General features: G+C 37.2%; 1 protein-coding gene across 3 annotated transcripts in view; it reads right to left on the bottom strand.

Moving 5' to 3' along the window:
• The window catches only part of LOC131033876 (L-arabinokinase), a 369781-nt gene that overhangs the window by 289373 nt on the left and 55515 nt on the right, over nt 1–24893 (bottom strand). For 2 of the 3 annotated variants that reach the window (XM_057965177.2, XM_057965176.2), the window contains exon 3: nt 649–717. In XM_057965177.2, coding sequence (XP_057821160.2) covers nt 649–717 — 69 coding nt within the window. Of the gene's footprint in view, nt 1–648; nt 718–24893 lie in introns of those variants that run through there. The other variant, XM_057965178.2, reaches the window with a different exon arrangement.

Genomic DNA, 24893 nt, shown 5'->3' with positions numbered 1-24893 from the left:
CACAACATTGCTTAGAAACAAATGCAGTCCGCTCAAATATGTTGAAAGGTCAAAAGATCGGACAAAATAATACAAAAAGTGGCTGAACTTGAGTTTTTTAACAAGACTAAAAATCCATGAAACGCTCGTGAGTTTTTCTGATTTTTTTTCCACCCAGCAAGTTTTTTAATCAAAGTCAAAAAAATTTGGTAAGTTTTTGGCAATATCTCACCATGCGAGTAACTTGCCAATCCTATTTCCATCCCAAGTACTCACAAGCATGTCAGTTACTCATTATGTTTTTATACCATGGCATAGATTATTTTCTTCAAGCCAAGCTAGATAATAACAAGGTGAACATATCCAATCTTAAATGAGTTCATAAATCAATAAGGTTAACTTATACAAAGAAATACCTTAACAACTCAATTACTATGTTTCATGCATCCATTTAGCACTCGAATTATCAAACTCGTGTAATAAAAGCTGTAATATAGATTAGAAAATAACTACTAAACAATTCTTCACTGGTATCATCAGGTGGGTCTTCATGCTTGAAGCCCGCAGGACCACTCTCAACCTTGTAGGATATAATTGCTACTATTATTATTTCAATTTCAAAAACATATAAGCTTAGAATAGACAAACAAGGCAGGCAAATAATAAAACCTTCTCTAAAGAAGCAAGCCGATCAACAGTCAAAGCGTCTGCTTGCACAGCTCCACAATCAAGTAAAACCTAGGAATCATATAAAGTCAGTTAGAAAGGTGTTTGATCAATAAGAAAAAAAGAGAGTAATTATATATCATGACTCTAAAAGATGGTCACAATGTACTTAAGAGACGATCCACACACTAATTGACACTCATGATCTATTCCAAAAGATGTGTACTCACACCTCCAATTTTTATTTTGTGACTAAAAGGACAAACCATGCTTCCTTTCAAAGTATATGTTATGCTTTACCCCAAGAAGAAGAATTCAAGTACAATGCAATGCACAAAAAAATCCTTTCACAAGCATAGTAGCAGCATTTCCCGAGTTTGTTAACTGAGAGGTATGCAATAAAAAAGGTATACAATGCTCACGAAAAAAAATACATGATAAAAACTGTATCACATGCTTATATTATTTTTATAAGGTTAGTGCCATTGAGTATTCAAGATATTCTCATATGAATATAGATAGTTCTACACAGTTTCTGAAAATATGGAACCTCCAAAAGCAATTTTGAGCTTTCTTTACTTGTTAACAAAAAAAATATACTCAAACAAGATGTCTCTTTGTATGGAATTATAAATTTTGTGAAAGAATTATGATGATTTTTTCTCAACAACAAAGAGAAACTGTAATTTGTTCATGTAATGGCTGACCTAGAGTTATACCAAGGTTCATGTGTCTGACTTAATCTTAAGGTTTTAACTCCATAGATTATATCAAACATTTTCTCAGTGGACTTTGAGGACATCATCAGACTTTGTATTAGTTCATAATGATCAACAAGGATGTTGCCCCTTATGTAGTCTCAAGTCAAATGCAGTCCACAGCCTTGTTTCATATTGGCTCTATTGAAGATTCTCTTATTAGCATGGTACTTTTAGTTCACAAGAATGTTTTGTAATAAATGGAATTGAATACACTGATTTCTCTAGTGTTCACACCTCTTATTATGCCTACATATTTTTGCTTGCTAGCTTTGATTTTACATTATTTTTACTGTAGTTGTTAATGTCCTTTCAGCACTTGTAATTGGCAAATGTAACTTTTACTTTTTGACTCTTATTGACCTATGCTTCTCATTTATAACTTCCTCAGGTATCTAAATATTGCATTTTCTAGTTTGGATGTCATCTATTATTTTTTAAAGGTATTTTCATCACAATATGCAAAGATGCACAGTTTATTAAGTCGAATAAATTATCAGATTCGACAATGAACACCATTTTAGTTGAATGGAGGAAATATATACCATTAATATGAATTTTAAGTAGGGTGCGTAATTTTCTTGTTATGGTCAAAGGTCCCACAAATTAGCCACAAAGAAAAAATTATTTCATTAAACTAATGTGGAAAGCCTTAAGACTGTCTACTCTCATTGACATAACATAAATCTGGCTATAGAATGGCCATTGGAGAAGACAGTCACAGTTAGAGCCAAAGTTGTGGAGTCTAAGGTGCCTATGAATGAATAAAAACACTAACAACAAATGACAAGTCAGTCACAATTGGCTAACGAGATTCAACTCCTATTTGCGGGATTTAAAACCTAATACAATGAGATATACTAACTACAATGGATGAACCCAAAATTGGTATACCATAGGCAATTCAAGGATGAAAGGTCCATATAGTGACAAATGCTTAAAGGTAAATTTGTGTGATGTGGATACCCTTGTATTGTAATTATTACCAAAATATAAGTAAAAATGTCACTAGTATAATGATTACTCATTGGGGTCATCTTGACACGACTTATAACACACAAGCCAAATCCCATAGAAAATTAAAAAATCTAACTAAATTACTGTAACATCCCCATTTTAAGGTTCTCTAGTAGTGCAGTTGTCATTGACTTTCTGGATGTCACTAGTGTAATGATTACTCATTGGGGTCATCTTGACATGACTTATAACACACAAGCCAAATCCCATAGAAAACATAAAAATCTAACTAAAATACTGTAACGTCCCCATTTTAAGGTTCTCCAGTAGTGCAGTTGTCATTGACTTTCTGGATTTGTGTCAGCATATTCAAAGGGGTCATTTGATATTACCAATGAGCTCATGTGGTATAGAGGAACCATATGACACTTTCAAATGTTATTTTCGGCTTTTGGTTTGGGCTCCAATATTCTTGGAGGAAGCATTTATTTTTAGTTAGTCACCCAAGAAGGTCCGTTTATCATCTTTCATCATCAAGATCACTCCTACGTAGTCAAATTTTGATTTCGATGCTTTTCGACCATTGTTGCCAATTGGATGTATTATTGAGCTATATTTAATTAATTTCACTAAGGTTGTCATTTTAATTAAAATAATTTATCGGGCACCTCAGTATTATAGCTCGTTGAAAAGAGAACCAAATGTTTTAAATGATGGGAAACTCAAAAGTGAATTTAAGTGCCGGAAATGTTGTAATAGTAAATTAAATCACTTTTTGGAGTTAAAAGGCTTAATAAATTAATAAAGTGATCTTAAAATGGAGTTTTTAGAAAGTTCCCTACAAGGCTTATAAAAAGGGGAATTAGGAGCTCATTTGACATGTTGAGTTTTGATTTTGATATTGTTTCTGTTTTGGAGGAGATTGCTTCTTCATCTTGGTTTGTGAGGATGAAAACCCTTGCAGGCTACATTCTCTACCTTGTTGAGAGATACAATCTAGAGAATACTTGGTGATTTCATTTAGAGGTCACATTTGGACATATTGGGGATTATATATCAAACTTTAGACCTTATTGTCAATCAGATTTGAAGAGAACGGATTTGGAGAAAATTTAAGAGGGTTTATTTCTATTTGCTAGTTATAACTTATTCTAGCAAGCCATATCATTCCTAGCTTGAAAGCCCACATGAGGTTTCTAGGGCCACCGTTGGGGTTTATTAAAGATGGTATCCACATTTATTGGAGTTGTTTGCTACTGTTTGACATTTCCAGACCTAGGCGTCCATTTTGGGAGCATTTTGGCACCTCCGGAATGCATATTTTGTGAGCAGCTCCAATGATTTTTTGGCTGCATTTTGTGGGTATGTGAGATTTAGATATGTTATTATTGTCCTCATTTTTTGTAAATCAAAATTGAGGACAACCCCCTTTAATTTTTGTTAATATTCGTCGTTTGAGTCTTTTGGCATGCTTCCCAAGGTTGAAATTTGTTTCAAATCTTGCCTATTTTGGGTGTGGGCCTCTTTTCAATCTTCTTTGGTTAATTTTCAATTGTTTTTAGTCTTCTTTTTTGCACTTTTAGTGCAAAATCGGGTTTCAAAGGTTGCTTTGCAACTTGGGGGTTTTCTAACTTGCATTACAAGTGAAAACATCACTTGTAGTCGAGAGTTAGAAACCCGACTACAAGTATATGATGTTATTTTATTACAAGTTACTTTTATTTTTACTTGTAATCGGGTATGAGAAACCCGACTACAAGTTTTTATGTTCTTTTTGCTTTTAAGTCACTTGTAGTCTGGGTTCTCATACCCAATTACAAGTTTGGGGTGTTTTATTTTATAAGTTACTTGTAGTCGGGGGTTAGAAACCTGACTACAAGTCTTCCTTTTATTCTTTTTTTTTTTACTTGCATCGAGTGGTTTGAAACCCGACTCCTCCTTTCTTGGTCGCGTTTTTCTAGGGATTCAATTATGTTCTAGTTTTAGATTTCAAGGAGTGTCTCTCTTTGGATCGCCTTTTAAGTCTCTTGCAAAGGTTTTTCAAGATCATTTTGGCGTCTTGATCTCTCTTCAAGCGGTTTCATTTGCAGGTATTTCTTCCTTTTTATCATTTTTGTTCAATACATTTGTGAATGTTTTTGAATAAGAGGTTCGTTCTTTTGGTTTTCCATATATGGATGTGTTGTTTGAAAGCTTATGTTTTGCAAAGTCGAGTTTGAATGTCCATCTCATATCGCCCTTTGCATGCTTCATGTCACACCTTGGTTTTCATATTGATCTTCCCTAATGACCGGGTTTTGCCAAGACAAGCGGATAATATGTGTTTCAAGTTTTCTTAATCCACTTATCATTTGTTTTGATTCCAAAGTCTTCTAACCGTTTCAAGCTTATACTTGCAAATCTGAGTTTGCATCTTTGGCGGCTTGGCTAGATTCAACTTGCAATCGGGTCCTCAAGACCCGATTGCACATTTACCTTTTACAAATTCATTTTGATGCTTGTAATCAGGTTTGTTTAACTTTAAACATGTTACAAATGTCAGTGGTTCTTGCACTTGAAGATGTTGATCGGCTTTCCATTACATAGTTACAAGCTTCATATGATTGCAAGTCATTTCCTAAAAACCTCAAAGCAAAATCAGGTCTTATTCATATAAGTGCAAGCAAAATATGCAAACATACTTGCAATCGGTTCTCGATTACAAGTATGCTTTGGCATCTTGCTTTCCACGTGTTATGTGCTTAAAATCGGATCACAAAAGGAAGACTGCAAGTTGCATTTGTGAGCCTTTGTAAAATCACTTGTAGTCGGGTCTCTAAGAGACTCGACTACAAGTAAAAGTAACCTCATTTTAAAGTTGCATCCATCATATGTCATATGCATATCATGAAGCTCTTGTCATAAGCAATCTCTTGTTTTCCACATGTTTTACAAGTGCAAGTAATGTGTTGCCTTAAGAATTGGATCTATCACATGTCATTGCAAGTATTATGAACTGCAAATGCATATGTCTTTCACTTGCAATCGGGTCTCTAAGACCCAACTACAAGTGAACTATTGGCATTTTTACTTCCCAAACTCCCATTTACAAAGGCAAGCAAATAAATTCCATATGTTTGGCGTAATAATATTTACTTGCAATCGGGTCTTAGAGACCCGACTACAAGTAAAATATATTGTTTTATCCTTCTTGCTTATTTGCAATCAGGTCCCCAAGACCCGACTACAAGTTCATAAAATGATTATTTCCCCTTTACCATATTGCTAGCAGCTGCTGCTTTCCACTCTACAATTCTTTTCATACGCCTTGCATTCACCACCCATGCTCAATCGGGTTTCAAGCCGTCCATTTCATTATTTTCGATCATTCCAAGTCTCCATATTCATTTGCAATCGAGTCTTGGAAACCCAATTACAAGTACAAAAATGAAAGGTTCCCACTTGCAAACATCTTCATGAGATCCGATTTTCTCCTGTCGCTATCCAAGCTCATTTATAAAGCATTTGTTGAGTCAGTTCCAAGCATGTTTATCCCTCCCAAGTTCATATGTGGGTGTTGGTTTTCAAAACTTGAAATGGAATCGCCAGTTGCAGCAGAAGATGTTCTTACCCTTTTGAGTTTTCATCACAATATTGCAGATTCTTGTTCAATGTCAAGAGAGCCATCATCACCTCCAAACAAGAAGATAAAGTACAAATATGATAAGTATCAGAATGAGGTTGCTCCTACACAGGTGGTCTCTCTTATTGATGAGATTCGAGACAAGATCGGACACATTGAAATGTCCGAGTTTTTGGAAAGAACAGAAGGTACACCTACTCATGGGATGCAGCTGCTCCTAAATAGTCATATTCATCTGGTCTCTTTATTTCCACTGGCTGCCTTAGAGGCCGAATTTGTGCTTGCATGCACATCTCATTTTGATAAGGAGATGAGAACAATCAGAGATGACAAGGGGAATGTAATTATCAAGTTGGATGTAGAAACAATAGATAAAAACTTCAAAGTCCCCACATCTCCTATATATGTTGATATGACTATGAAGAGTGCCTTAGATCATTACAATTAGAGGAGATCAGATTGTATCAGGCACATTAATGCTAAGTGGCTGAATACTCCTCGGACCTGTTTCTCAAGATGGCCTAAGTTATATAGATCAGATTTTATTGAAGAAGTGGGTGACATTATCACGCTTCTTAGCAGAATCATGGGTTTGAGGCATTCTAATGTGTTTGAGATTTGGATGTACAAGTACATCGTGATTATGAGGAAGAATGCATCTCACATCTTCTAGGGAGAGATTATCAATGATAACTTGTGTGAGCAGCTATCACAAGTTCCCAATACCCTCACCTTCTATATGAATTCATATCTGGTGTATATTGCAGCATCACTCAGACAGTTTCCTGGTCTTTCTACCAAGGGTGACAGATCGTTGGTGCCTGTATGGAAATATTATGATCAATTGACTCTTAGGCCTAGCAAGATTCATTATAGCAGAGTGCAGGATGCGTTCTTTGGACATTTCATGTGTCTCTTTGATAAGACCCTCAAGAACAGGAGAGTCTTTGAAGTAGCCTGGAAGAAGGTGAATGAGTATGGTTGCTTGTTCCTGCAGTTCCCAACTTTCACCTATACGAGAGTTGGATGTTTTGAGGGACGGCCATACATGTTACCTCGATATCCTATAGATAAAGTTCTCCTAATGGAATTGGCAAGACAGTTGATGGCAGTTCATGCAGTACAACTTGCCAATCATAAACTTGGTATAAACATTTCCTCACATAATCCACTACAGATTGGTCGATATTCTTTGAATACCTCAACGAGGGCTAAGGCAATGGAGACAGAAATTCAGGAAATCAAGTTGAGGAAGTTCATATCCAAAAAATATTTTGACTACCGAGGCATGAAAGACAAGATCAAAAGGGCCTTCACCCATGTCCATCATCTAGAAGAAAACTAGGTTGATCTCCGCACTGAAGAAGAAATCAGGAGAATGGACTACAATAGGTTGACTCTGGAGCAGATTGTGGATCTTGATTTAACTAGAATTCCAAAGGGCATGGTAGATGATGGAAAGATCCTTGATCCTGAGTATGTCGAGCAAAGAGTTGCAGAAGCTCCTCTTCCTTCTCCACAATATTCGAAGAAGGAATGTGACTCTATCATTGATAGGTTTCAGCCCATCCTTGCAAATACAAATGCTTGGCTAAAGGATAATAAGGTCAAGACTATTAAGATCAAGGTGGAGAATGAAAGTGACTTGGCTGAGCCTGTTGGGTGAAGATCTGAAGTTAGGATCAAATCTAAGGAAGGTTCTGCTTCTTCTTCTGGCACAAGGATCAAGCTGCGAGTGAGTAGAGCCTTGGTTATTCCTCCACCAGAAGTGTCGTTAAATGGGAAGGAGAAACCACAGGTGCAGATCCATGTTGTTGATGCTAAGGATGAAACCCATGATGAGAATGTTGCAAGATCACCCCCTTCAATTGGTTCAGATTCTTCTCATACGGCTATTCCACAACTGTCATTGGATGTTCCTATGTCTCCGATTGACACAGATGTGGATTCATTTTCCACCGTATACATAAACCCTATGGAACCAAGTACATCTGTTGGTATTAATGCAGGATTATCTGTTGAAACGTCCCATGGCAGCCTTGAGAATGTTTTTGAGATAAATCCTTCTTATGTGGCCATGTCCAGTGTTTCTCTTCCGGAGGTTGATACTTTTGCTTTGAACTTTGAGAAGTTCTTGACCAAGGCAAGTAGTGAGTTACCACATGAGCAAAGAATTGTTGTTATTCAAACAGAAACTTCTCCTCGAGTCACAACTGTGGTACAGGTAGAGCATGTTCCTTCAGAAACCACAGTTGTTGTCTCAAATACGAGCTCATTAGAACTACCCCCTTGGCTGAGTTTGATCACACCAAAGAGGAAGAAGCAGGTGATTTCTCCCGATATCTTCGATTTTCAGCAAGTTACAGAACCGCGAAGAAAGCAAAGACAGTTTCGCAGGTGGTGGTGGATTAGAATAAGATAAAGTATGTAGAAATAGCAGAGCCACTAGTTGAAAAAGCCACTAGAAGAGATGCAGTTGTCATATTACAGGCTCAACGGGATAGAACTTGGTAAGCAGATGCATACAGGTGTCATGCATGATGCCATGGATTCGGTAGCCCTCTTGGTCTAGAATTATGACGAATGCAAAGAAGAATGAGCTTAAAGAGAAGAATTCACAGCTCATTATAGTAATTCAGAAGATAACGAATTCTTTAGAGCAAGTTGATCCTTTGATCTCCTCTACTTCTGAAGAATCCGTCCAACAGTTGGAAAAGGTTGCTTAAAAAGCCAAAGCAGTTGATACCTGGCTTGATCAATTGATTGATCGAAGTACTCAAGTAATGAAGAAGACGTTGTATGTTTTGAGTAGTGTTAGAGCAGAAAGAACCAAATTGAATGAGATTCTGGAAGTTTTTGAGCAAAGTCTTATTAGCTCAATTGAAGAAGATTTGAAGATCTGGCATAAAATGGATTAGTTTAAGTTAGAGGTATTGTGTAATAATATGATTATATCTGACAGAAAACAGTACGTAGAATTTGATGAACTTTTGACAAACAAATCATTGGTTGTTAAAGAGCTCATCAAAGATGTTTGGGTAACACTTTAGGTGAGTGACGAGGTTGAACAAGGCATACTTTCTAATTTTGATAAAATGTCTTGTAAGATTCTAAATTCAGATCGAGAGTTACTTGCAGCCGATGAGATACTTACAGAGATGGTTTCAATACTCCACAAGGAACTAGAAGCAGAACAGTTTATTGTGGATTCAATCCATAAGTTTGTGAGTTTTCAAGTATTTTTATGATAAGATGCAAACTATTCTTGAAGAACATAAGGAGGCAACAGTGAGGTATTATGATGTAATTATCAAAACTGTTGCAGTTGCCAAGAATACCTCAAGACCAAATCCAGATGAACTTTGTAGATCGATCAGCAGTTTCCAGTCTTTCATGGCCGGAAATATGAAGGAATAAAGAGTGTCCCATGACACTTAGTTTTTATTTTATGTATTTTTCTTTTGACAAGTCACATGTAAAGACAATTTTTGTGATTGCAAGTGAACTTTTACTTGCACTTTTTTAAAATGTAATTACATGTTGAGCAACTACAAGTTGAATTAGATTAGGACTATAGTTGGAATAAGTCATGGTGATTGAGAGAATTTCTCAAGTTGGTTAGGATCCTTCCAACTTTTTCTCAAACTTCCTCCCCTATATATACTGGAGGGGGTCTATTGTATATTTTTATCTTTTTTGCAAGCAAGTAAATTCTGCAGGATTTTATACTCTAAAGACTTTGATCTTTATAGTTGTAAATTGCCATCTTTGAGTAATAGAAAGCATTGTAAGATTTCAGACTTTGTGTTGATATTTTGCTTGGTTCCCATTGTGTTCTTATGTCATTGTGGGATATATCTTTGTGCTCAATCAAGATTGTAGAAGGTTGTTGGAAAGAGTTTCACCCCAAGTAATTGCAGATTTTGTCTTGCAGATATCTAAGGTGAAATTAGTTTTAGTTTGCAAATTGCAGTTGAGAAGGTATCATAAGACTTTGTGCTTGTGATAAATTTTCATTTTAGTCTTAGAAGTGCATTATATTTGCAGACTTTGTGCTGCTATACCTTGCACTTGTTCTTGTAAGTTGTTATCATAAAAGGGTAGATAGAATTTTAGATATTCAAGACTTTGCGCTTGATATTGTTTTCCTGTCCCAGAGGAGGTGACGGAAGTCTATGTGCTTTCAAGAAACTCCATTTCCTTTCTCTCATTTTACTTTATAAGTTGTTATTTATTTTCAATTGCTATTACTTTTTTGTGATGAGAAAAGAATATAATCTTTCTTGAAAGAAGAGGAAGGATTGATGTCCTACCCATATTAGATTAAATTAGTTAAGTAGATAGGGGGAGCCTTCCTTAAATTAGGAGAGTATTATACTCACACACTGTGGCTGAAACCACAATTTTCCACATCTCCCAAGTGTACATAATTTTCAACCAATAGTTATGACATTTTATGATCTGGGTTATCATTATATTTGAGAAATATTGAAAAATCAAATCAAGAATAAAAACTGGAATTTTCAGCTACTTGTATTTTTGAGGTTCTTTATTGAGTTGTTCATTTATCGTAAAGTATTTAACTATCTACATTTTATTTGACAACTCAAATTCATTACAAAAACACTCAAAAAACAAACAAAAATCAAAGCACATATAGGGCTGCATATTGCAATGGTATCAAAGCAATGTATCCTGCAATCCTGAAGGGTCCAGTAAGAAGATGAAAACTTTTGAAGAGTAACAACTAGAAAGGCTGATAGAATTGAAGCAAAGTTATCAAAGACAAAGTGAGAGTTGTCAAAATTATAGAGAGTTGGAAAGATTTAAAATACTTACTTGAGTATCCTAGGTGGTTCAAAGGGATCATGAGTTCCTGCCCTGTTTTAGCATTGCCTGATTTCACCAAGCCATTTGAGCTACAGTGTGATGCATCTGGAGAAGGTGTTGGTGCGGTCCTCATGCAGGATAAGCATCCTATAGTCTTTGAGAGCAGAAAGTTGAGAGGTCCTGAGCGACTGTATTCCATTTATGACAAGGAAATGTTTGCCATAATGCATGCCCTTGCAAAGTTCAGACAGTATCTAGTGGGGAGTGAATTCATTGTTAAGACTGATCACAATAGTCTTAAACACTTCATGCATCAAAAGGATCTGAATGAGAGACAACAGAAATGGGTGAGTAAGCTACAGGCTTACGACTTCGATATTGAGTATGTTAAGGGTAAAAACAATGTGGTGGCAGATGCCTTATCTAGAAGACCCCATTTGAGCTCACTCTGCGAGCTTACTACTGATTGGAGGGAGTTATTGCTTGCTGATTATGCCAAAAATCAGTTTGCAATCAGCCTTATAGAAGGTACTTTTCATGATGAAAGGTACAAATTGGTTGAGGGATTGATACTGTACAAGGGAAGAATCTTCATAGTACCTGAATCTAAGTTAAAAGAGAAGATTTTGAAGACTTTCCATGACATCCCCCTTGCTGGTCACCAAGGTTATTTCAAAACGTACAGGCAGATCCAAGAGAGATTCTCTTGGAAGGGGCTTAAAAATGATGTTTTGAAGTACATTAAAGAGTATCGTACATGTCAGAGGAACAAAGATGAGCACACTCTACCAGCTGGTTTGTTACAACCCTTGCCTATTCCAGGTCAAAAATGGGAAAGTATTTCCATGGATTTCATGACGGGGTTGCCCCGGGCTCAAGGGAAGGATAGTATCTATGTGGTGGTGGACAGACTTACAAAGTTTGCTCATTTCTTCGCCATCACCGGCTCTTTTATAGCAGCACAAGTTGCTGAAGTGTTCTTCCGGGAGGTGTTCAGATTGCATGGTTTGCAGAAGAACATTGTGAGTGATAGGGACAACAAGTTCCTAAGTGCTTTTTGGCAGGAGATTTTCAGATTGTGTGGTACTGTGCTCACTCCAAGCACCAGTTATCACCCTCAAACTGATGGACAGACCGACATAGTGAATAAGTGGTTGGAAGGTTATCTTAGAAACTATGTCTTGGAGCAGCAGAATACTTGGGTGAGATAGCTTCACCTAGGGGAATATTGTTACAATTCCTCCTATCACATGTCCATTCAGATGTCACCATTCATGGCAATATATGGTTATGAAGCTCCTAGCTTCGCAAACTTGGTATTTAGTGATAGCAGAACCCCTCAGGCAAAGGATATGGTGCAGCAAAGTCAGGATATTCTGAGGATTTTGAGGGACAATCTCCAGCATGCACAAAATCAACAGAAGTTGTATGCTGATCAGCAGCGTATTGACCGCACCTTTGAGGTGCGCGACATGGTTTATTTGAGGCTCCAGCCCTACAGACAGTCTACTCTCAAGAAGAGTGGGGTTGAGAAAATGAAGCCTCGATTCTATGGGCCTTTCAGAGTCAACAGAAGGGTTGGAGAAGTGGCTTATGAGTTGGAATTACCAGCAAGCAGCAGGATCCATAATGTATTTCATGTGTCTCGCCTTAAGAATGCTCTGGGACACAATGTTGTTGCTTCAGCTGAGTTACCTCCGCTTGATGAGGAGGGAGAGTTGGTTTTTATTCCAGAAGCTATCCTTGAATTCAGGGAATGAACTTTGAGGAGAAGAGTGATCAGGGAATACTTGATCAAATGGAAGAATCTACCAGCAGAGGATGCTACGTGGGAGAAAGAGGAGATTTTATTGCATCTAGCCTTACAGTTGCTTGAGGACAAGCAATTTTGGGGAGGGCAAACTGTAATGTCCCCTTCTCATTGATGCTCTTTCAGTGGTCCATTAGCCTATTCCTGAGACCCGTAGGCTAGGTGGAATGAAGTATGAGGGTCTAGCACTGATGAAACGAGGACTTACTATTTTTAGTAAGTTAGGGAATGGCCATTCTGGTGTTACTGTCCTACTGAGCTCTCCTTGTTTTGCCTCTGGACGCGATGATCATGTTTTTCTGAGTAGTAGTTCTTGACTTACTATTTTTAGTAAGTGGCTGAGTGGCACAGTTCTATTTCTGGCATTAGACAGGGTTCTGACTCTATGGCAGTTTTGTGGTCGTCCAGGTGCAGTTTCACCTTGGTTGTGATATTAATCAGTACGGGAGTCATTTGCAACATAATTAAATATTATTTCCTTATCCTAAGGTTAATATTTAATTAATCTGATTATTGGCTACTGGTTTATTAAATTTGAGATTAATGCCTATTTTATCCTAAGTTGTGGCGAAATTCATATATTCTATGGGATGTCGAAATATTTTTAGTAGAACATTATTTCATGTTGCATCTCCATTATGTGCCAAGAGTTTTACGTGGGCCCTCCCCCTTTTTTGGCGTGAGTCTTGACTTAGGAAGAAAGTGGCGCTACACTTGGGTCCACTTGTAGTGGAATGAAATTGAAATGCAAGGCGTAGAATTTGGAGGAATGACATTTGAATTTGAGGAGTGAAGTTATAAATATGAGGCTTGGGCTCCCATTTCCACATCTTTGAAAATTGCATCGTTATGCTGCCGGTTTGGCTACTGAAAATCTGAGCTTCGAAGTTCGCTTCCTAGCTAAGTCTCAGTTTCGTACTTGCAATATAGTACCTAGTTGTGCCCTTATGTTCCCATTGCTGATTGGCTAATGAGTTACAGATTATGGAGTGTTCGATGTTGGATTTGAGTGTTTTTGGTTGCTAGTCGCGGGATTGCTGAAAGTGAATTTTGCTCACATCTCTTAACCAGGCGACTCCATCCATCTGGGTACCGGCTCATTCTTCCTTCCATGCCATGGCGATACAATGTGTGAGTTTTTAGCTATTTTGATTGAGCAATGATTTTATTAGACAAAATCGAACTTCCAGGGTATAGCATGGGTTTTTGCATTTGCCTTGGGATGTGTGCCAAATGAATAGTGGTTTGTTTGAGTTTTAATTTGGTTGGGATGTTATTGTTAGAGTTATATTGGGAGATTGGGATTGATTTCATGTGATTTGGGTAAAAAATGAGTGTTATGAGTGTTTTGATGTTTCCATAGGCTGCTAAAACTGTACTTTCAGCCTGCAGATAAGTGTAACAGAAAATTACAGTCTTGTTGTAGAAATCTGCAATTAATCTTCTCATCTCATCTCTATATTGTATGCTTGTTTCAGTAGTACTGATCATCCCTTCTTTCTGCTTTCATTTGTAACTCCCACTGCATAAGTGGAAGAGGCTGGCTTGCCGCCTTCTAAGTTTTGTAATTCAGTTTTTGTACTCTGTCCTACCGCTGAATAAGTGGTCGAGTGATAAGTTCAATATAATGGTCCTCCCGCTGAAATATGCGGTAGAGTGATAGCTTAATGTAATGTCCTCCTGCTGAAATACGCGGTAGAGTGATTGAACTTCAATTTCTTGTAATTTTTCCCTTGGTCGGTTTACCGCCAAGAGTTTGGTTTCTATCCTGCTGGATAAGCAGAAGGGTTGGCTTGCCACCCATGCATTGTAATTTTCAGTTTGATTATTGTTGCTAACGATCCCCGGAACACTGTATGCTCTCACCCTCTCAGTCTGTGCTCTCGGTGAACAAAAGGTGGAAGGGTTCCCTTTCAGTTGTTTGGATTATTCCTCTAACCTTAACGGGTTATTTGTTGTGGATGAATTGTTATTGGCCTAAAAAACAAAAACAAAAAATTATTGGGATATTACATGTTATCAGGTTAATACCCTGATAACATATTAATGTCGATTCATAAAATGAATCGCCATTAATATGCTATCGGGTTTATTAGCCCGATACCATATAGATCAATGCTTATCATATATGCACAGTGTTAGCAATTGCTAATAAAAGTGACAATATTTATAATTTGACAATCATCTGTTAAAACCCGATTATCACATTCAAATTGGAAAGAATAGCAAAGAAGAATAAACAATAACAGAATTAAGGAGGTCAATTGCAATGGTTAGAGATGTCTTATCTTGCAGAAGCTATTATGCATTAACACTCCCTCTTAGCTTTGGAAGATAGATAAAGCAATGTAAGAACCCACACCTGGTGGACTCTAACCAACCACAATTTTCTGCCTTTGTTTGATTTTTCAATGTTTTCAGTGTTTGGGTTTTGCTTGAGTTTTCAATGATGTTTGTTGGTTGAAAATTTTGTACACTTGGGGAAATATACAAAATTGTGGTTTCAACCACAGCACATGAGTAAAAACTCTCCTAATTAAGGGAAGGCTCCCCCTATCTAACTACAACTTGGAAAGTAAAATGGGATGGGACAGCAACCTTTCTTCTTTTTTCAAGAAAGACAATATCCTTTTCTCTTCACAGAAAAGGATAGCGATTGAATAACAGCAGTAACCACTTTAAAGTGAAATAAGAGAAAGGAAATGAAGTTTCCTGAAAGCGCAAAGACTTCCGTCACTTCCTTCGGGACGGGACAGCAATATCAAGCTCAAAGACTTGACTATTGGAAGTCCTATCTACCCTTTTCTATACTAAATTTTACAATGAATAAACGACAACAGCTCAAAGACTGGAATAATTTATTCTTTTAACACAAAGACAAGAACTAATGCAAGCTCAAAGACTTGCTGCTATTTCTTATCAAACAGTAACTTTTCCTCAAGAATAGACGCAAGCTCAAAGACTTGCTGCTCCTTCTAGAGATTTTTCCTATTTTAATTAATCTTCTCTACTTGCAGCTCAAAGACTTCAAATCAGATTGGACTAAGCTCCTTTAGAAACACTTTGCATAGAAGAAATAAAAGATTCAAACCCAAACATGTAGCTCAAAGACTCAAAACTTGAGTAATCCTTCTTTATTATTCTTCAAAAACTTTCAATCCACATACATAAGCTCAAAGACTTCTTGCTGTAAATTTGGCAGAGTTTTTGCTTGCTTTCCAAAAGATATATTTACAATGGACCTCTCAAGTATTTATAGAAGAGGAGTCTTGAGAAAAAGGTGGGAGGATCCTAACTAACTTGAGAGATTCTCTCAACCACCAAGACTCCTTCAATAAATAACTGAGACTTCATTAATTAACTAAGAGTCACTCTAACTAACTAAGACTTATTCGAACTACAGTCCTAATCGGACATAACTTGTAGTTGCCTTACATGTAATTACAAAAGTACAAGTAATGTGTAACTTGTATTTTACAAAAATTACTTTTACATGTAACTTGTCAAAACGAAATTACAACTAAAGATTACGAAAGAGAGAAAATTCAACTAAGTGTTGAAAAACACTTAGGTTGCCTTTTGTGAAGACATGAATCCTTGAAATTTCCGGATGCTCGCTTGTAGTTCCTCGGGATTCGGTTCATGAGTGTTCTTAGCAACTACCATAGTCTTCACAATAGTGTCGTGACAGCGGAGGAGCGCGGAATTGTCTCTATCCTGGATGGACTGGATCTCATGCAAAAAGGCTTGATGTTTCATCAATGCTTGAATTGAAACTGCCGAGAATTGTTCACTCCTCCATTCACCATGAATCCTCATCTGTAAGTCCGCAAGAACTTCTTCTTCTGGAATTAGCTCTCCATCCTGACTTACTATATTGCAAGAGGCCCTTTCACAATGTGAGACAATACCTTGATAAACTTCATTCCGGAATCTCCTTGCATCACTGATCTCTTCGATGAGGGACTTAAGAACAAGGGTTTTGTTTTCCATGAGTTCCTCAAATTCCAAGTACATGACCCTGGAAGAGATGATGGTGTGCTCCTGCAAAATACTCAGCTGTTGTTGGGGCATGGTACACCAGATTGCCAGACTTTTCTCAACACTTTCCAGATTCTTTTTGAAAGTGTTAGAAGTCTGATCCAATTTCTCCTCAATGGTTTCCAGCTTAGACATTATTTGAAAAATGTCTTTTATCACTTGCACGCATTGATCATGAAGGTGATCAATCCAGGAATCCAGTGCTTGTACTTTTTGAGCAGCCCTTTCTACTCCACGAATCGATTCTTGGGAACCGGAAGAACCTATGGAGTTACTCCCTTCAGCAGCAGGTTTTGTGATTTTATTGATGGCTGCCATGAGCTGTCGGTTTTCTTCTTCTAGCTTGTCTTTCTTTGCAAGAAGATCGTCACACCTTTGCACTAGTGAAGCAACAGAAAACTGAGCATCATGTTTAATGACTTCATGTGTTTGCTTGCCCAATTCTACAATTGTAACCTTATAATCAGCAGCTGACATTTCATCAAGTGGTTTATCCGCAATAGGTTCCACAATTTCAGCTACCTTCATCTTGTTGCTATCAACAGTTACCCTGGAAATAGTCTTCGCCTTCTTAGCAACTTTGGATCTGGACTGTTTGAGTTGCTGGTAGTCGAAGGCATCAGGTGAGATCTCTTGCTTCTTTCTTTTCGGGGTGAAAGAACTAAGCCATGGAGGCAAAGTCATCAACTCACTTCCTGTAGCAGCTGTAGGAAAAGGAGAAGCAGTTTCTGTTTGAATCACTGTGGTCACCCTGGGAGGAATATATGTTTGAATAGCGACTATGTTTTGCTCAGTTACCAACGGACATGAAGATTGCCTCATGAATTCTTCAAAACCAGAAGTGGAAGTATCAATTTATGATAACTGAATGCAAGTGGGATTATCTTCAGGAACTTCCAACACACTTTCTCGTTGTTGCTCAGGAGAAGGCCCGTATGCTGAAATGGGAACTGCGTTCTGAGGAGACTCATCAATGAGCAAATCAGGAGGAGAAAGAGGCGTCTCAATAGAAATTGGAGGAATGACCTCATGAGGCGTGTCTGAAACTGGAGACTTAGGCGCATCATCAGATTGCTGCCCCTCTTCTGGATTATCCAGATCGATCACCCGAACATGGAACCGTGATTTCTCCTTCCCACGAGTAGTTGTCTCCTCAGGAGGAAGCACTACTGCACGACTAACTCGTAACTTGATCCTTGTGCTTGAAGATGAAGCACCCTCCTTATTATCAATCTGAATCTCAGACTTTCGTCCAAGAGGCCCTGTAGAATCATCTTCTTTACCAACCTTGATTTTGATAAGTCTAACAGCATTGCTTTTCAACCATGCGTTAGTGTTGGCCAAGATAGGCTGAAATCTGTCAAGAATGGAGACGCACTCTTTATGTGACCATTGGATCAAAGGAAGTGGAGCTTCCTCAACCCTCCGTGAAGTGTATTCAGGATCAAGTATACGCCCATCATCAATCATCCCTTGTGGGATATCTGCCAAGTTCAAGTCAACAATTTGCTCAACAGTGAGCCTGCAGTAATCCATCTTCAGGACTTCAGCTTCTGTGCGGAGATCTGCCCAGATGTCTTCAATGCGATGAACATGTACAAAGGATTTTTTGATCTTTTCCTTCATACCTCTATAATCAAAATCAGCTCTAGGTTTGAACCTCTTAAGCTTGATTTCCTGCAATTCAACCTCCATGGCCTTAGCCTTCACAGATGTGACAAGGGAGTATCGACCAATTTTCAACGGATTTGTGCTGGAGATCCCCATTCCAACCTTGTGTCTAGCAGACTGAAGAGTATGAACAGCCATAATCTGTCTACCCAACTCCATAAGAATTATCCTATCGGTCGGGTATCTTGGTAGCATGTATGGTTGTCCATCATAGCACCCAATCCTCATGTAGGTGAAGGTGGGAAATTGCAGGAATAAGCACCCATACTCAGATACCTTGACCCATGCCTCATCTGATACTCGCTTATTTCTGAGATCCATGTCAAACTGACACATAAAATATCCAAAGAATGCGTCTTGGACTCTTCTAAAATGTAGTCTGCTAGGTTTCAAAGGCAGCTGGTCATAATATTCCCAAACTGGTATGAGAGAGCGATCACCCTTGGTAGAAAGACCTGGAAAGTGTCTAAGTGATGCTGCTAAATATACCAAATAAGAATTCATAAAGAAGGTCATAGTGGTAGGAACCGCTGCAAGTTGTTCGCACAAAGCATCGCTGATGATTTCACCCCATGAAATGTGATGCGACTGCCGTATGAACATGATGAATTGATACATCCATGGCTCAAAGACATTAGAGTGCTCAAGGCCTAACATTCTGCTGACAAGAGTGATGGTGTCTCCTATCTCCCACTTGAAATCACAACGGTACAACTTTGCCCATCTTGAGAAGGAAGGACGTGGCTCATGAATCCACCTATTGATGTGGCGCTTGCAATCTTTTTCTCTTTTCACATAATACTCTGCTGCACTTTCTTTGGTGATTTCCATGTAAACAGGTGCAGGAGGTATTTTGAAGACCTTCTCGATTGTATCCGCATCAAGACGAATTATGGCTTCACCATCATCATTTTTTATGACTCTTGACTCTTTGTCAAAATGATGGGCGCATGCAAGAACAAATTCAGGTTCTAGGGCAGCCACTGGGAAAGAAGACGCATGATGGATATGGCTGTCCAACAGCCGCTGCAAGTTGTTATCCTGTGGATCTTCTACCCTGTGAATGAATTCTGCCATATCAACATGCCCTATTTCTGTGTCCCTGATGCGATCCAATGGCGAGGAGACCTGGGAAGGTGTAACCTCATTCTGGTATTTATCATATTTGTATTTCATTTTCTTTGGAGTTGGCGATGCCGGCAAATCTGACATTGATTGCGAACCTGGAATGCTGTGATGAAGACTTAAAAGGGTTAAGGCCACATCATAATCAGCTGCAAATATCATTCTTTCTTTTTTCAAATGGGTAAAACTTCGATCTCTGAATTTCACGGTTTTGTGAGAAGAAGAGAGAAGACATGTAGAAATGGGAAAATCTTGACTTTGACCAATTTCGGATCTTGGGGGAATTTTCGCAAGTATACAAGTTGGAAAGTACATACATGCAATCGGGATTTTAAAACCCGAATACAAGTATACTTGTAAATTCGAAAATGGAGAAATGGATGAAAAATGGGATTTTGACTTGCGGGAAATGATGGAAATGGAAAGTGCGGATATGGGGAACGTGAATGGATAGAAATGGGAATATCCGGGATAGTCATTTTCATGAAAATGGGAAGATATTTTCAACATGTAATCCGGTTTTCAAAACACGAATTTGCAAGAGAGAGGTATTTCACATTTTTCAAGCTTGGAAATTTAACCAAAAATGATTAAATTTCTCAATCGTAAGGGAAGAACAACAATTTCCAGCGAACTTGTAATCGAGATTAAAAATCCCGAATACTAGCTAAGATGGAATTTTGAGAAGAATAATGCAATTTTTAAATTGCATTTCAAAGGGAAGATTTGTTTTATGAAAACCAATTTTAAGGGAAGAACAACACATGTGAAGAATGCAATTAATAACAAAAAATGAAGAAAACATGAAAATAAAAAGAAGAGAAGAAAGGAAGAACATACCTTGATTGGAAAATCAAAATGCTTCTCCAACAATGCAATACTTCTTGAGATGAAGAAGCAAAACTGAACTTTTAAACCCTTATCACGTTTTTGTGAAAATGCCCCCAAAAATGGTAGCAATCTTAAACTTGCAAGAGTAAAATGCCAATGAAAGTGTTCATTTCAAGTTTGTTGCAGCAAAACGATCAAGGTATTTGCTAAAGCAATAATACCAAAGGTGTTTGAAGAGGTATCAATGCCAAAGGATTTAAAACGCAGCCAAGAGAGTCACGTTTTTGTGAAAAACGTGGCATTCATTACACATTACACATTCAATGCACCATTAAATGGTGCGAACCTTCTCTTACCCTCCACGCCTTAGGAAGAAAGATCAAAACGATCTAGGAGTGTGCGAAATTTTAAAGATTCAACCCCTCAAAACGTGGCATTAATGATTCACGTTAGGAAAAAACGTGGTTGCTGTTTTTAGGGTAAAAACCAGCGAATTTGTCCTTGGAATGGCATGATAGATTTCCAAAAATGCAAGAAGATAGGATACAAACCCAAAACGCCTCATTCATCCAACGATTCATCCATGAATTTCGCTTTGAAAAAGTCCAAAATCGCTTCCCTCTTGCATTTCGGGTTTTGAAAAACAAATGACAAGTTCGATTTCTTCAAAAGGAAGCAAATCGGGTTTTAGATATAAAATGACAAGTTCGATTTGCACTTTTTCCTCTTTCATGCTTAAAATCGGGTTTTGGATATAAAACAACAAGTTTAAAATTTCACCTTTTCACTCATTAAGCCAAAATCGGGTTTTTTTGGACAAATGACAAGTTTAAAAATTGTCAAAAATGAACTTTATGTTAAAATCGGGTTTTAAAAGACAAACTGCAAGTTTAAAAATACTTGTAAGGGGGAATAAAATCCCTACAACAAGTATTAAACACTTGCACACATGTAATGGGGATTTAAAATCCCTATTACATGTAAAACCCATTAAAGTAGGGGTTTTTTGGACAAACTGCAAGTTTACTTGCAGTTGAGCTAAAAAACCCCTATTTTAACTAAAAATGACCAAAAAACAACAAAAAGATAAAAACATTAAATGGGAAACTTAAAATAAATTACAAGTGACATATTTGAAATAAAAAATGCACATGTAAGTGATCAAAAATTCCCCTACAAAGACCACAACAATGAATATCATTAAAACTTGCATTTTGAAGAAAATTCTCCACCTGCAGTCTGGGTTTTAAAACCCGAAATTGAAGGAAAGGCATGGCAAACGAACCCAGAATTGGACGAAATTTGAAACGTAGTTCGAGAATGGACTGAGGATTAAGCTAGTCCAAGGATTAGTCAAAATTTTGCCTCGGGAAGCGTGCCATAGAGTAATAATTTTCATTTTTCATAAAAATTCCATCGTAGTGGTCCTTCATTTTTGGAAACAAAAATGAGGACAACAATGTTTCACCAAGAAATAAAGAAAGTGCAAATAACATATGCTGCAAACTAGAGTATGGAAATGAGAGCTACAGCCATAAGCATTTTATCGAACATTTGCCATGCAATTCCTATTATGAAATGTTGACTTTCAGCTAGGGACATTAAGACAAACAGTTATCTTGCAAACTGAAATAAATACTACAAATATATCATATGCAACTCCTTTTTATTGATGTCCCAATTATCACAGATATGAAAGGGCCAAGACTCTTGGCTGACAACTGAATATGATATGAAACAAAATACCCAGGTCTGAGTACAATGGCAGCATACAACCAACTTCGAATGTCTATTAAATACTGAAATTAAATGCAAGAGAACCTGATCCAATGAAGCGCCTACGTTGTGGGTAATGTAGCAACTCAAATACCATGTAAATTGTGAAGCAACATGTGTGGCTGCTGCTGCTATAGTACGGCCTCCAACAATTATAAATTCTGCCCGAATTCCAATGTCATGACAGCAGCAACTAATCTGGAAATGAGCAGCAATTAAAACCCTTGAAGAACCCTTGAGTAGACTCAACTAAGATGCAATATACAGTAGCGATTTTACTATTCACGTATCACTGTAGTGTTTCACTATTCACGAGTTACTGTTCATGCGCACTGTTCACGGCACTGTAGCACACTGTTCACGGCACTGTAGCAGTGGATGAAATAACTTGCAATCTGCTCTTAAAACCTTGAATAACTTGTTGATAATCTCTCCCAACAAGAATGATATAACTCCATGTGCCAAAGAAGGATGATTCACAACCAATTATAAATGTTCTCCAACAATAAACTTCAAACCCTTGTAGAAAACTTCACCAATTTGCACAAATGAAAGAACTGAAGTATTCTTTCCCACAACTGCAATAATTTAGATGTTATTTCACACCTTCAAAATTGCTATCAATAGGAAGTTTTCGTTTCCTATGATCAAAGAAGAAAATTGCGAAAGCCCTAGGCTCCACAATAAAAATCAATCAAAATACTATTCATCAACTGGATGCCGAGAATGAACTCTTGCCTTTCCTTTTATTCTTTCCTTAAGAGAGCTCAAACACCTTCCTGGCCAATGTGGGATAAAAGATTTATTCCCACATTAAATTATTCACTTAACGCACTTTATTATATTAAAGTGACTTTATTATTATAAAGTTACTTTAGAACTTTATAATAATATTAAAATATTAAATAAATCACTTAAGTCACTTAAACTTTAATATCTCTTGATATACTTGGCTCTTGCTTTGTTTGACCCTGTGACCCAATGGATAAGAGGAAGGCACTTAGAGTTCTGGATTCTTTTCTCTCATAATCTTGAAGGATAAATGAAAGAATTCCCCAGTCAGAGCCAGTTGTTGTCCTCATTTTTGTTTCCAAAAATGAAGGACCACTACGATGAAATTTTTGTGAAAAAATGAAAAAATTTACTATATGGCACGCTTCCCGAGGCAGAATTTTGACTAATCTTTGGACTAGCTTAATCCTCAGTCCATTCTCGAACTACGTTTCGAATTTCGTCCAATTCTGGGTTCGTTTGCTATGTCTTTCCTTCAATTTCGGGTTTTAAAACCCAGACTGCAGGTGGAGAATTTTCTTCAAACTGCAAGTTGTAATGATATTCATTGTTATGGTCTTTGTAGGGGAATTTTTGATCAATTACATGTGCACTTTTGTTTTAAATATGTCACTTGTAATTTATTTTAAGTTTCCCCTTTAATGTTTTTATCTTTTTATTGTTTTTTGGTCATTTTTAATTAAAATAGGGGTTTTTTGGCTCAACTGCAAGTAAACTTGCAGTTTGTTCAAAAAACCCCTACTTTAATGGTTTTCGCATGTAATAGGGATTTTAAATCCCCATTACACATGTGCAAGTGTTTTTTACTTGTTGTAGGGATTTTATTTCCCCCTTACAAGTATTTTTAAACTTGCAGTTTGTCTTTTAAAACCCGATTTTGACATAAAAGTGCATTTTTGACAATTTTAAACTTGTCATTTGTCTTTTAAAACCCGATTTTGGCTTGATGAGTGAAAAAGTGAAAAATTAAACTTGTCATTTGTCTTTTAAAACCCGATTTTGGCTTGATGAGTGAAAAAGTGAAAAATTAAACTTGTCATTTGTCTTTTAAAACCCGATTTTGGCATGAAAGAGGGAAAAGTGAAAATCGAACTTGTTGTTTTCTATCTAAAACCCGATTTGCATGTTTTTGGGTAAATCGAACTTGTTGTTTGTCTCCTAAAACCCGATTTGCAAGGAAAATGGATTTGTTGAAGATGTCAAAGCGATTTTTTAGGGAGATTTGCTAGAGATGCAAGGCGTTTAGGATTCTATCGTATTCTCAAGCATTTTCAAACACACTTTTCGCCATTTAGAGTTTGTTATTACTGGTTTTTGGAGCTAAATCAGCAAAAACGTGGTTTATCCAATCCACATTTTGGGCGTTTTTCACTCCATAAACCTGCAATCTCCTAAGGCGTTTTGCCCTCTCCCACCTAGGCGTGGAGTATGGGATAGGTTTCAAGACATTTAATGATCCATTAATGGTGCATTGAATACCACGTTTTTTGCAAAAACGTGATTCTCTTTGGCCACGTTTTTAAAACTTTGGCGTCATTACCTCCAACAAATGCCTAAGGCGTTTTGCTCCAATAAACTTGAAATGCACACTTTTATTGGCATTTTGCTCCTCCAAGTTTAAGATTGCTGCCATATTTGGGGCATTTTTACAAAAAACGCGTTAAGGGTTTGATAGTCTGGTTTTGCTTCTTCATCTCAAAGAAGTATTGCATTGTTGGAGAAGCATTTTGCATTTTTAATAAAGGTATGTTCTTCCTTTCTTCTCTTCATTTTATTATTTTCTTGTTTTCTTTATTTTTCGTTATTTAGTTACATTTTTTTTGGCATGTGATGTTCTTCCCCTAAAAATTGGTTTTCGTGAAAGAAATCTTCCCTTTGAAATGCAATTGTTAAATTGCATTATTCTTCTCAAAATTCCATCTTAGCTTGTATTCGGGATTTTTAATCTTGATTACAAGTTCGCTGGAAATTCTTGTTTTTCCCCTATGGTTAAGGAATTTAATCATTTTTGGTTAAAATTCCAAGCTTGAAAAGT

Source organism: Cryptomeria japonica, chromosome 2 (assembly GCF_030272615.1).
Source record: "Cryptomeria japonica chromosome 2, Sugi_1.0, whole genome shotgun sequence".
Classification (NCBI taxonomy): Eukaryota; Viridiplantae; Streptophyta; class Pinopsida; order Cupressales; family Cupressaceae; genus Cryptomeria; species Cryptomeria japonica.
This window is presented reverse-complemented; position numbering and strand designations above follow the sequence as displayed.